Source organism: Suncus etruscus, chromosome 13 (genome assembly GCF_024139225.1).
Source record: "Suncus etruscus isolate mSunEtr1 chromosome 13, mSunEtr1.pri.cur, whole genome shotgun sequence".
Classification (NCBI taxonomy): Eukaryota; Metazoa; Chordata; class Mammalia; order Eulipotyphla; family Soricidae; genus Suncus; species Suncus etruscus.
This window is the reverse complement of record NC_064860.1, coordinates 89641836-89654731: the sequence shown is the minus strand read 5'-3', so window position 1 is coordinate 89654731 and position 12896 is coordinate 89641836. Positions and strand designations below refer to the sequence as shown.

The window sequence follows — 12896 nt, the reverse complement described above, 5'->3', positions numbered from 1 at the left end:
TAAGTGATCAATTATCCAAAAACCCCCTAGATTTTAACTTTTTTTTTTTAAGATTTAGAAGAAGAAAGGTAACTGAAGTTGGGTAGCTGGCAGGTATGAAATCTTCTGTCTTTTCTATTAGCTCTTTTTTTTTGGGGGGGGGCCACACCAGGTGATGCTCAGAGGTTACTCCTGGCTATGCATCAGAAATCGCTCCTGGTTTGGAAAACCACACAGGACTATAGGGGATCTAACTATCATTCATCCTAGGGTAGCATATGCAAGGCAGATGCACCACCGCTCCGGCCCGACTACTAAGGCTCTTGATATTTGCACCCCACCTTTTCATTTAAATCCACTGCTTCCCTACATACACTCTATTTCTAGAAACACTCAAAATTTTCTTAGCTCTGCACAAACTGCCTGTTTTTATCTGTGCTGCTTCTGCATAGTAGAGGAGATCAGTGGGATTCATAAAAAACTAAATTTCACTTGTTTATACAATGGGTGGCTATCTATTTTGCCTTTGACTGTATTATATCAATTCTTCATTTTTCCTTGGAAGATTTCTCTTCCTCTAAATGTCTCTGAAGTGTCTGTCAATTACAATGCTGTACCCCCACATCGAGCACATATAAGCATGTCACCCAGGATAAATCAAATCATACAATCCAGTCCCCTGGTTCCCATCCCAAGAATGGACATATGATTTTAGTAAAACCTACTCTATGACATCTTTTGGAACTTATGTAAAATATAGTTATTGTAAAGTTATCTTTTCCTGGAATTAGGTGAAAAACTTGAGGTCTACCAGGACTATCCCAGCTTCAATGAAATAATCTATTGACAACAGAATAAAATTAAATTGATAATGAAGAAGAGCTCTCTTTGTTAGTCATCTAAAACTCAAAGCCTATGCTTACATCTCTTACAGGAGTCATTAAAAGGAGTCCCCTTTTATGCTACTGTGATTGGGGTTCTGTACCCATAATTGAAAGCATTCCAAATAAGTCTGTTTGATCAATAATTAAGTTTATATCAAGTGCTGCAGAATGCAAAGACTGCACATTAAGAAATGACAATACACTATGCGTAAGTCATTTATGTCTTCCAGAGAATTTTTTCTGTCAGATTGCTGGATATAAAATATATAGTGCGAGGCAAAAAGGACTTACATCTCTGGAAAGAAATAGAAATAATTGAAGATAGTTAGAATCAGTTTAAGAATTAGAAAAACAAAGCAGATTTTCTTGATTTGCCTTTTTATTCTGCTTTGTTTTGTTTTGTTTTTGTTTTGGGGACCCAGTGGTGCTCAGGGTCTACTCCTTTCTCAAAATTTGTCATGAAATGGTATTCAGGGGGCCAGGTGATGCCAAGAGATTGAATCCACTGCTCTAGCATGCAGAGCATGTGCTCCAGCTCATGGAACAGTTTTCCCGTTTGCTTATTGTTTTTTTTTTTCCTTTGTTCTTTTGGGGGGTGAGTGTTCTGGGGGAAAATGTGGGGCCTGGGATCAAGATTTTGAAAGATACATAATGACCAAAGTCTAAGTCGACTTTTCTATTTTCTCAGTAAAAGTCTAATGACTTCAGAATGGTTGGGGCCAAAGTGATAGAACAGCAGTAAGGCATTTGCCTTGCATGTGACCAATCCAGGACAGACATGGTTCGATCAAATCCAGGACGGACATGGTTCGATCACCAGTGTCCCTTATGGTCCCTCTAGCCAGGAGGGATTTCTGAGCGCATAGCCAGGAGTAACCCCTGAGCGTCACCGGGTGTGCCCCCCCCAAAAAAAAACACCCCAGAATGGTGAGGAGTTCTTTCTGATATAGAACAAAACTTTAGAGATTTTGAGATGAAGACAAAAAGAGCAAGCTCATACTTGTGTCCTATAGGATTCATCTAGAATTCCTGAAATTAGAAGAAACTCTTTTTTAGCATATGGAATTTCTTGTGAACTAATTTTATTTCTAAATTTCCTGACCCTAGTTTACTAATTGATAGTAGTAGACTTAGATTCTAAAATAAGAACTTATAGATTGTATTTAGCTATTTTTGTTTTTGAGCCACACCTGACAGTGCTCAGGGATTACTCCTGGCTCTAAGCCCAGAAATCACTCCTGGCAGAGCACAGGGGACCATATGGGATGCTGAGGATCGAAATGGGTTTGCCATTTGCAAGGCAAGCACCTTATCCACTGTACTAGTACTCCAGTCCTTCAACATCCTTTTTAAACACAAATAATTTATATCTTATTGTTCAGAAAAATATACAATGATTTTTATAATGTTTCTTATGTTTTAGTAACTGAACAAAAACAACAGAGTCATTATTATATTAGCTAACTGGGCAGTATTTTTGATAATGATAATATAACAGAACTGAGAAAAAATAAAAACAGGCCAATTATTTTAGAAGTAGATTTAAAAATATAAATTTTAATATAGAGGAAAAATATTTCTATGTTGAGGACTTCACACATGTACAGCAGGTGGGCATCCTGTCCTAATTTCTGTCCTAAAATTGCAAACTTTTAAAGACATTCTAAAGTATAACTTAATTTCCACTTGAAAAAAATATCAGATTCAACTCAAATAAAGCTAATCTGAACAACTCGTGTATTAAATATCAACTGCTGTTTGGAACTCTCAGTTCTTTTAAATTAAAATTCTAAATTTCAAATAATGTGAATGTATTTAAGCCTTATTTAGGAGACATAGTCTTTATGATAATAGATTTACTATGCATAATAACTTGAAGATTTTAAGACTTATCTAAAGATGTTTTAAAATATAATCATATGGTGCATTTTTGTTTAAATCTCACAATTTTATTTTTCTTAACAAAAGTGCTAAGAATACTGATTTTCTGAGGGTATTCATCTAAAGAAAAAAAGAGAAAAAGAATCTACCTTTTTGGAAATTTCCAAGATGTGACCTATCAGTGGTGAAGGAGAATGTTTTTTGTTAGTCAAGATAAAGCTTAGACTCTGACTCCTCACTCAGTGTATAAAAGCTCTAGGGCAAAGTTTTCCTCTTGGGCAAGTTCCTGTCAAGTAGGAATAATAGTGCTGTTTCCCTCATAGGAATCTAAGATAATAAGACAATAAAGTGAGCTTGACACACAATAACTGCAAGGGAAATGAAGGCCCTACCACTATTTCTGGCAATTGGTAAGAGCATATGGGTGAAGGAGAAAGGTCTGGAAGGAGAAAACAAAGGAGTTTTAACTGAAATTTTCACATTTTGACATCATGTAGGCTGAAGTGTTGTGTCTGAGGTTGCTGAACTGATAATGGAAGAAAAATGAGGAACTCTTTCAGCTTCATCCTGCCTATCCTTCACATAAGCCATGCATGAATTGCTTGCATTATAAATACTCTTTACAGTCCAGGCGGCCAGAAAATGTGGGTGTTGGGTGGTCTCTCCTGGAGGGGATCCCAAGCTTTCCCTGCCCTTTCCCCAGTGAAGAGGGGAGCAGGGAGGGTAAATCCTGGCTTCCGGTTCTCTACTGAATCTTTTCTTGATCTGGAGGCTAGCTCTAGCCGGCATGGGGTCTGGGGAGACCCCAGGTCGAAGGCCTTCTCCCTAGTTTGGGGGTGCTGGGAGCCTTGGTAGACCCTTAGCTGTCCCCTCTCCTGCTCCCCGGCCTCCAGGCCTTCCCTGGGAGCCAGCCCAGGCAATCAGAAAAGGTGGGTCCAAATTGGGGGGTGGTGAGAGCTGCTCATTTTTACTAAGGCAGTCTCTGGCAATTTCTTACCAGTCTACGTGTTCAAAACCGCGTGGGGGAATATATTAATAATATATCCTACCCTTTAGTTATGTTTTATATACTGTCCATCTGGTGTTCTGCATTTTCGCACACCCCTGTAAAGCAAATTTTCACTCCTTAACTCTATCACCCCCAAGCATCAGTACCCCCCATTTACCCTGTTTAACTTCAGTACTGCATGGTCCTAATCACACACCAAAGTGGTGCACTGGACTTAACGACCCCCAACTATTTCAAAAGACATAAAATGGACACGTATGGCTTTTGAATATTTTATGTCTATTTTCTTTGACAGCTATAACTCTTACTAAATATTCTCTTATACAGTCAAGATTTTCCCCACTTTTTATCTTTTCTTCTCTCTGTGAGCTGTTCAATGAGGAAATTTTGGTGAAAGAGTCATCAGTTTAATGCTAATGTTTAACCATGTAATGGGGATTTTTGGACTTGTTCTTGCAGCCCCCATATGGGCCTATAATGCCATGTGGCATTGTTCCTTTTTGCATAGGCACATTAAAATGGAAAAATACTATACATACAAATAAGTTCTTATCTAATAGCGGTAGGAACACAGAAATCTTGTAGAGCAATGGGTCCTTACACCCTGAACATTGACATAATGACCTGGCACAGACCTCAGAAGAATGGGCATTCTCCATTCACCCCTGAACCAGGGAAGCTAACTATGAAACATCCAAGGTCATTTATAACATTATTTGGAAGCAATTCTCTCCCAGAGAAGACCCTACCGCTCCTCTGACATTGACCTGCTCAAAAGAAACTTCCCTCAACACTAAGAAGACTTGACAACAACGACCTGCTTACAGGACAGGGCTCTCTGCATTGCCCTTTTATTGTGAGGTGAAACTAGAGGATGCTCTACACCAGGGGTCTCAAACTCAATTTACCTGGAGGCCGCAGGAGGCAAAGTCAGGGTGAGGCAGGGCCGCATAAGGGATTTTGCTTACCGAATATTCGCAATAAAAATTGCATTAGTAAGAAAAAAATAGCAAAAAATCGCATTAAACATTTGCATACCCCGAACGAAACTGCTCGGGGTATACGAATGTTTAATGCGATTTTTCTTACTAATGTGATTTTTATTGCGACTGTTCAGTAAGCGAATAATTGCGAATACTGCGATATTTTAAGGCAGGCCGCAGGCCACAAAATGTTGTACAGAGGACTGCAAATGGCCCGTGGGCTGCGAGTTTGAGACACCTGCTCTACACCATCCTGACTTCAATTTAGGATATGCAGATTTCAGGATCTTTAATACAGAAACATGATACCAACAACAGAGACTGTGAAAAATAAAAGTGTATTGGCACTACAGACAATGACTTGGATTGGACAAACTTGTTTGCCTGGAGTCTAGAGTTGGTCTTCTGTCAGGAAACTTCAGGGGTAGGGTCTCCTTGTATTTAGGCCAAGGATTTTCCTTTCCATGTCCCTCATATTTTGGTGGGCCTATGCAAACAAAAACTGCAACTCTAACACCGTTTTTATGGTGCTTCTTTGACTAATCCTTAAAAAAAAAAACTTAAACTTTTGAGGTTAACTTAAACTAATAAGCATGTGCAAGGAAATGTAAGAAAATACTATGACTTCAATGTTTAAGGAGTTACATAAGTTTTATGGCCTTAGATTGCTTTGTGTACTGCTAAGAAATGTTATAATGTACTACAATCTGGAGACTTGAGGGACAAAGTAATTGTACATGGGTCTATTTTATTTTTCTTGATGTTCTTTGGCTGAAAGTTCAAAATTAAGGTATCAGCAATGGGACTACTGAGAATTCTGTTTATGGGTGATTATCCTTCCACTTGTAACTTTACCTTTTCCTCTTTCTTTGCATCTTTGTTCTCATAATTAAAAATAAATTTATTAAAAAAACGCATCTTTAGACATTATATTAAATTCACATATGCCTGTCTTATAAAATAGAAGTATAACCATTAACACACATAACTAAAGTTTTTCCTCCCCTTTTCTCTCTACTGCTCTTCCTTTTATACTCTCATCTGACATCTAAATCTAGCTAACTAAATCTTGTTAACATTAGACCTGTGCCAATTTTTATATTTATCTCTATGACAGGTGCAATATTTTACTCTGAAGGTAATGGCCTCATTGAACATCTAGAAAGAAAATGCACCATTTCCTTCATATCTATGATCTATTTATTTGTACACAATTTAACCCTTCCAATGTGTTCTGAGTGCTGTTTATTTTATTTTTTAAATATCTTTATTTAAGTGCCATGATTACAAACATGTTTATATTTGGGTTTCAGTTGTAAAAAGAAAACCCCTTTTCACCAGTGCAACATTCCCACCACTAATGGACCCCATTCCACAACCCCCCCCCCCACCCCCCCCTGTGTTCTACATCTCTAACTCACTACCATTGTTATGACAGTTGGTAGTGTGTTATTTTCCTAACTACACTCACCACTCTTGGTGGTGAGCTTTGTATCGTGGCCTGGCCCTTTCAGCCTCATCTCTAACATCTCTGGGTATTATTACAATAATGTCTTTTATTTTTCTTAAAACCCATAGTTGAGGGGCCAAAATTTTTTTTTTAAAAAATTAAAAAAAAAAACACCATGGACAAGTAAATTATTCTCTATCTATCTCTCTTTCTCTGACTTATTTCACTCAGCATAATAGTTTCTATGTCCATCATGTATAGGACAATTTCATGACTCCATCTCTCCTGAAGGCTGCATAATATTTCATTGTGTATATGTACCACTGTTTCTTTAGCTGTGAAGAGCATATTGGTTGTTTCCAGAGTCTGGCTATTGTAAATAGTGCTGCAATGAATACAGGTGTGCAGAAAGCATTTTTGTATTGTGTTTTTATGCTGCTTATTTACATTTGACTTGCACTTTAGACCTTAGTATCCAGAACTTACCACTAAATCAAACTTACCACTGAACTTGACATTGTTAGAAAAACTAAAACATTTCAATGTACTCAGAAGAATGTTTTTATGTGTCCTTGCAACAGGAAGCCCAGCTTTAACTTAGTATAAATTTGACCTTGGATCCAAGAGCACACTTACCTGTGCAAGTGGGTTAGCCTCTTGTAGTTCTTTTACGGAACTCTCTGGTCGGGCTTTCATTTGTTCATAGCAATTTTCATCCATTGTTTCTTTGGAGATTAGAAAACAATAATTTGCCATGGAAAAATTAAAATTCTGATCCAAATTAAAATACTTTCTCTTTTTAGTTTTTATGATAATATCATTATTTAATAAGATGTTCAGGGGCCAGAACAGTGGTGTGAGTAATAGGGCTTTTGCTTTGCACTTGCTAACCTAGAACAGACCGAGGCTCAACTCCAAGGTATCCCAAATGGTCCCCCAAGCTAGGAGTGATTTCTGAGTGCATAGTCAGGAGTCACCCATGAGCATCACTGGGTTTGGTCCAAAAAGCAAATAAAATAAAATAAAATAAAATAAATATTCAAACACTATGAGGCCAGAACAATAGCATAGCACATAGCATAGCATTTGACTTAATTTTGACCAAATCTACCCCAAACCTGGCATCCCATATGGTCCCTGAGTCTGCCACAAGTGATTTCTGAGTACAGAGCCAAGAGACCTGAGGCCACTGGGCATGGCAAAAAAAATTTTTTAAATATATTCAAACACCAGTCCATCCCCTATGTGACATCCTTTAATTTGTGTCCCCAATTTCCCATCTACCTCCATAGCCTGACCCCATGGAGATACATATAAATTGACTTCATATTACTTGCTTCAACACAAAGGCAAATGAAATTATCAAAACTTAGATCAGCACAGGTCAATTTGAAATGACTATACTACCTCTCTATTCCTTGAAGAGTATATTTCTAAAAATTAGTTTCTGATTTCCCAGAGCACAGTGGTGAGAGAACAATTTAGAATGAAAGGGAAAGATTATCAATAAGTTCTTGAATTCTATATAATTATATTATTTTAACTGTAGAAGTCCATATTGTCTTGATATGTGGAGATTCAGACAAATTTAGTTAATAACTAGAATCTGTGTTCAAGCCATTGTCTTAAGTCTGTTAAGAAATGCCTGTGGTATAATATGGTGCGCTAGGGGTTTATTACCTCATGACTTTTTTTTTCTTACAGAACTCTAAAATTAGGGAAGGTTCTATTTTTTGAGGAATTTGAGGGTGATTTTTAGGCTGTAATTTAGATAACTTTTTCAATAGGAGACCTAAATCCTCCACCTAGATCCCAGGATATTCTCAGCAAAGTACAAGTAAAAATAAGATAAATGGGGGACCACAGTATGAGACTAGTAGGACATGAGGTTACAGAAATGAAGAAAGGTCAGAGGCAGACCACAGTTGGAAAAAGTTTGATCAATACTTATTTAGATGTTCAGTGTAAGAAGGGATGAAAGGAGTAGCATAGCAATTGCTAATAAGAACAAAAAATATGATCAATCAGTAATTTATTTAATCTCTTTTCCCACTTTGTGTCAATCTAGACCAGGGGTCCTCAAACTTTTTAAACAGGGGACCAGTTCACTGTCCCTCAGACCATTGGAGGGTCTGACTATAGTAAAAACAAAACTTATGAACGAATTCTTATGCACACTGCATATATCTTATTTTGCAATGAAGAAACAAAACAGATACAAATACAATATGTGGCCATGGACCATAGTTTGAGGACCACTGATCTAGACCTATATTTTATATTTTACAAAGGTCAATTTTAAACAAGGTCATCCAAAGAAACTGTTCATTGTTCCAATTAGTTACTGTAGATTTGCATTTGTATACAGAGCACAAAGTGCTTCTTCCCTGGACTATTTTCTAGAAATAGGAAATATATCTAGAAATAGCTTCCTTTCATATATTCTTTGTGTCAACAATCATTATAATAATAATAATCTTCCTATATTCTCTTTAAGACAAAAGTGAAATTTTATGACTAGAAAAACAGAATTCTAAGTTATAGCAAATGTTTAAATACATTTTATAATAGGTAGCTTTGAAAAATGTTAAATAAGATAATAAATAGAGTTAGATTTATTTTATAGTTGGATTTAGCTACTACTAGGATATTTAAATGTTGGTGTAACAAATCAGCAACTTCAAATTATTTGTTGAATTATAGGGAAAGTTATTACTTTCTGGGCAAATTTAATTTCAGGATATAAACAAACTTACCTGGTATCACATTATCTAAGTTACCATATATTGGATTGTCTTCAATGTAATTCTCATCCTCCCTAAAATAATAAAAAAAATCTTAATTTATAATCCACTATACACATATCTCAGTAATTAAATTCAATATTGGTTTGTTATTGCTACAGTACATAATTGTAAAATCTTTATACTGGGGTTCATTAACCTTCAAAAAAAAGTCTTATGAGGAACCAGAACAATAGGGCATGTAGTATATGCTTCATATCTGGTCAAAGGTACAAATACACTTTAATTTTAGGTATTAGGTTTTTTTGGGGGTGTCATGCCTGTTTGACAATCAGGGGTTACTCCTGGATATGTGCTCAGAAATCACTCCTGACTTGGGGGGATCTTTTGGGATGCCAGGAGATAGAACCACTGTTCATCCTAGGCTAGCATTTGCGAAGCAGACACCTTACTGCTCCAGCCCCTAGGTTTTAATTTTATTTTTATTAAAAAGACATACTTTAATACTTGGCACCACATGGTTCTCCAAGTATTGCTTCTATACCCTGGAGGTATCCCAAATATAACCAGGTTTGGTTCTAGAGGCCCCTAAAACCATAGGGTTGGTCCCAGTTCTTCAAGACTTTAGAAGCACAATATCCACAGACTCGTATATACTCTCCAGGATGAGCCCCTGACCCCTTGAACATGTACACATTAACACACACACACACACACACACAAAGTTTTATATGATGCATAGATGTAGTTTTTCAATTCCCGTTACATTATATAATTCCCATTAAAGAATTTGCAGCATAGCAAATTGTCCAAAGACATACAGATACTAGCTAGCAAAACCGAGTGCTGTTATACAAAACTGGCCTTAAAATCCTGCAATTTCTTCGGATGTTCTATTATATTTCCTTAGAGCCTTGTCTGGGGTCTGATTTATCCTATGAGGATTACAGAAGGCACCCTACCATTCTGACCACACAGTGGCGATGACCCTGGTATCCAGTTTGACAATGGCAGGCTGAGAACAAAGGGATGTATCAGGCAGTGAAAATGGCATTTCATAAAACACCGCCAACTGCTTTAGTTTAAAGATTACATACCACTGAGAGTCAAAGGAATTGTGTCAAAAGGGAAAAAGAACTCTTATCTCAGCATAGAACACCTATGTTACTCCCCAGACTTCTGACAGAACATACATTATATGTAAATAATAACTAGATATCTTCTAAAAAAACACAGATTAAATAATATCTCTAGGAAATGGTTTGAAAAGACCAGATATTGGCAGGAATTTTACTTCTCTTATAACAAGTAAAATCATCCCCAAACTTTCTTTACAGTGGTAATTCTATATAGTTTAGAATTGCGATGCGGAGTAGTACCTACTCCTGGTTTTTCTCTGGCTATGCAGCAGATATCATAGCAAACAGTGAAGAATTTTTAATAAGACAATCCATCCATTTCCTAGCCCATAGATAACAGATACAACCTGTAAAAGATAAATCATGTCCAAAAAATGAACATCATTTCATTCCCTATGAATGAAAATAAGATGTGATTTATAATGCAGTGCCCTGTGTCTACAGGCAGGTCTCAAATGATTAATCACTGCAAATAAACTATTATTCAGGAGCAGTTTCATAACCAATGAGTTAAAATATACTTTTATCACTTAGCAATGCCAACTAGCTCTAGTCTATTGAAAATATCTAATGAACTGTAAGCATCAATGCTTGGTATTATTCTGTGCAGGAGATTAATTACTATTAAAATATATTAGTTAATAAACCCGTATCCCAGAGTTTGTCACATCTCTGAGATTTGAGCCCAATCAGATTCTCCTTTTTTTTTAGTAAAACAAGGTAATTATTTTTTTAAACCATATTTTTTAAATATAATTTTTATTTTGATCATAGTGGCTCACATATTGTTGACAATAATATTACAGGTTCACATTTACATAAAATCAGGGGGGCGAACCTCCGTGTTCGTCCTACCTCCCATATCCTCCTCCCTCACCCCGGGGCTGTGAGAAATTGTGGTCCCCTCTGTACCTAGCTTACTACTTAGTAGTCTTGGTCTTGGTCCCTCCCTTATTTCCCCCTCTAACTAGGAGGCAGGACTAGATAGTTCAAGTTATATGGTTTTATTTGAAGAAGAGAAAAGTAATAAACTGGGGTAAAAGTTTAATATGCCGAAAATGGGCGGAATCCTTCTAGAGGCTCTCATCGTCAGTTTGAGAGACGAAGGAGAAAAAGAAGGTGAAACACCCCAACAGTACAAAAAGAAGAGTCAAATATCCAGTGAGCATTCCAGTGATAACGATAGGCACCACAAAAAAAAGCCATGGTCTAAGCAAGGTAGTTTTTATAGAAAGAAAGCACACGTTCAAAAGGGAACATGGGCTTAAGCTTTTTCTTTAGATTCCTCATTTGCTTAACTTGCTTGAAATGGTCCTTTAATTGATAAATACAATTACTTACACTGCAAAAATTTAAATATTAATTGTAGCTTTTGCTAGTTTCAAAATGTTCTACTAGCACTTGTATTATTGCCATTTTTAAAATTGTTTTAAATTATATTTTATTATTTCAATGTAAGTCTTTTAAAAATAACTTGGGTACCCTATTATTTACAAATGTAAATAATAAATTTATTTAAATAAAATTTATTTTTAAATAAATAAATTTATATAAATAAATGTAAATAAGTGAATTCAACATTAAACTATTGTTATTTCTGCCTCAATGACTTATAAATAAATCCCGAGTTTCAATTTTATTATTTATAAGACAGGATATTAAGCTATTTAATATCTACTGTTCTTTTCAGTTCCCAAAGGTCAAATCATAAATTTAGTCTTCATATATCTAATTAAAAGTAAAGGACTTTTTTTAAAAAACTAATTTAAGGATCAAAAATTAAGAAAAAAGCAAACTAAGATGTCTATCAGAAGTTGGTTTGGGTATTAACTTGCTTAATAATGTGTTGATATAGCTTCACTCATATATATCTTGTCTACATGGTCTATCAATGCTATATAAATCTATGAAAAGATTAAAATTATTTGTGAAATAAATGTAGATAAAGGACAATTTCACTGAATTTACTTTGAAGTTTGTCTATGGTTCAACAAAGAAAAAGGAACTCTAATTATGGAGGAGAAAACCCAAAGGAGTGACCCTGAGTCGTAAGAAGCAGATGTCTCATGAAATAAATATCCAAGGACAGATGAGTAGTTATGAAAATGTGATCATGAAACCTCTGAGTTGTGGCTTTCTCTTTTACCTATCTGTAGTCCTCCTCCGATATAAAATAGCTCCGAGAGCGTAACTTCAACTTAGTCCCTTTAAATTGCCATGTGGCAGGTCCTTTATTAACCATAGATTTCTAATGAACTCAAAAAGTTTAGAATTACCCAAGTCTGTTGTTAATCTGGGACAAACGCAGCAGGCTATTCAGAAAATGCTGTTTTTCCTCCCCCAAATAGAACTACGTCCAACAAAATCCAACCTGGTAGTTGGGTCTTAGTGAAAATAATAAGGTCTGACTTCCCATCAGATCAACCATTACGATTCTAATTGTGTTTCTCTTTTCACACTTTCAGACTGACAACTTCAAAATCCCAGCCAATTCATTGCCTTAACCCAAGCCAAGAGATGGAATTTGAAGGAGTTACTTCTTTTATTTTGTCTTGAGTTTTGGTCCATGCCTGGCAGTAATCAGAGGTTACTTCTGGGTCTGGATTCAAAATTTACTTCTGGTGAGTTTGGGGGGCCATCTGGGATGCCAGAGATCGAAACCAACTAAGTTGCTTGCAAGGCAAATGCAAGGCAAATGTGCTATCCCTGTGGAACCCTGAAGGAGTTACCATATTTTTTGTACCACAAGATGCACTTCTCTCCCCCAAAAGATGCATCTTATGGAGCAAATACTGCCTGGAGCTGAAGCCTGAGTGCAGGGAGGAGA

The 12896-nt window shown here is 36.3% G+C and overlaps 1 protein-coding gene across 1 annotated transcript in view; it reads right to left on the bottom strand.

Moving 5' to 3' along the window:
* LOC126025873 (T-cell receptor-associated transmembrane adapter 1) overlaps window positions 1-12896 on the bottom strand; it is a 181400-nt gene that overhangs the window by 84473 nt on the left and 84031 nt on the right. The window contains exons 5-6 of the mRNA XM_049785604.1: window positions 8943-9004; window positions 6823-6911 (exon numbers count right to left, since the gene is read on the bottom strand). Of these exons, the coding sequence (XP_049641561.1) occupies window positions 6823-6911; window positions 8943-9004 (151 nt within the window). The remainder of the gene's footprint in view (window positions 1-6822; window positions 6912-8942; window positions 9005-12896) is intronic.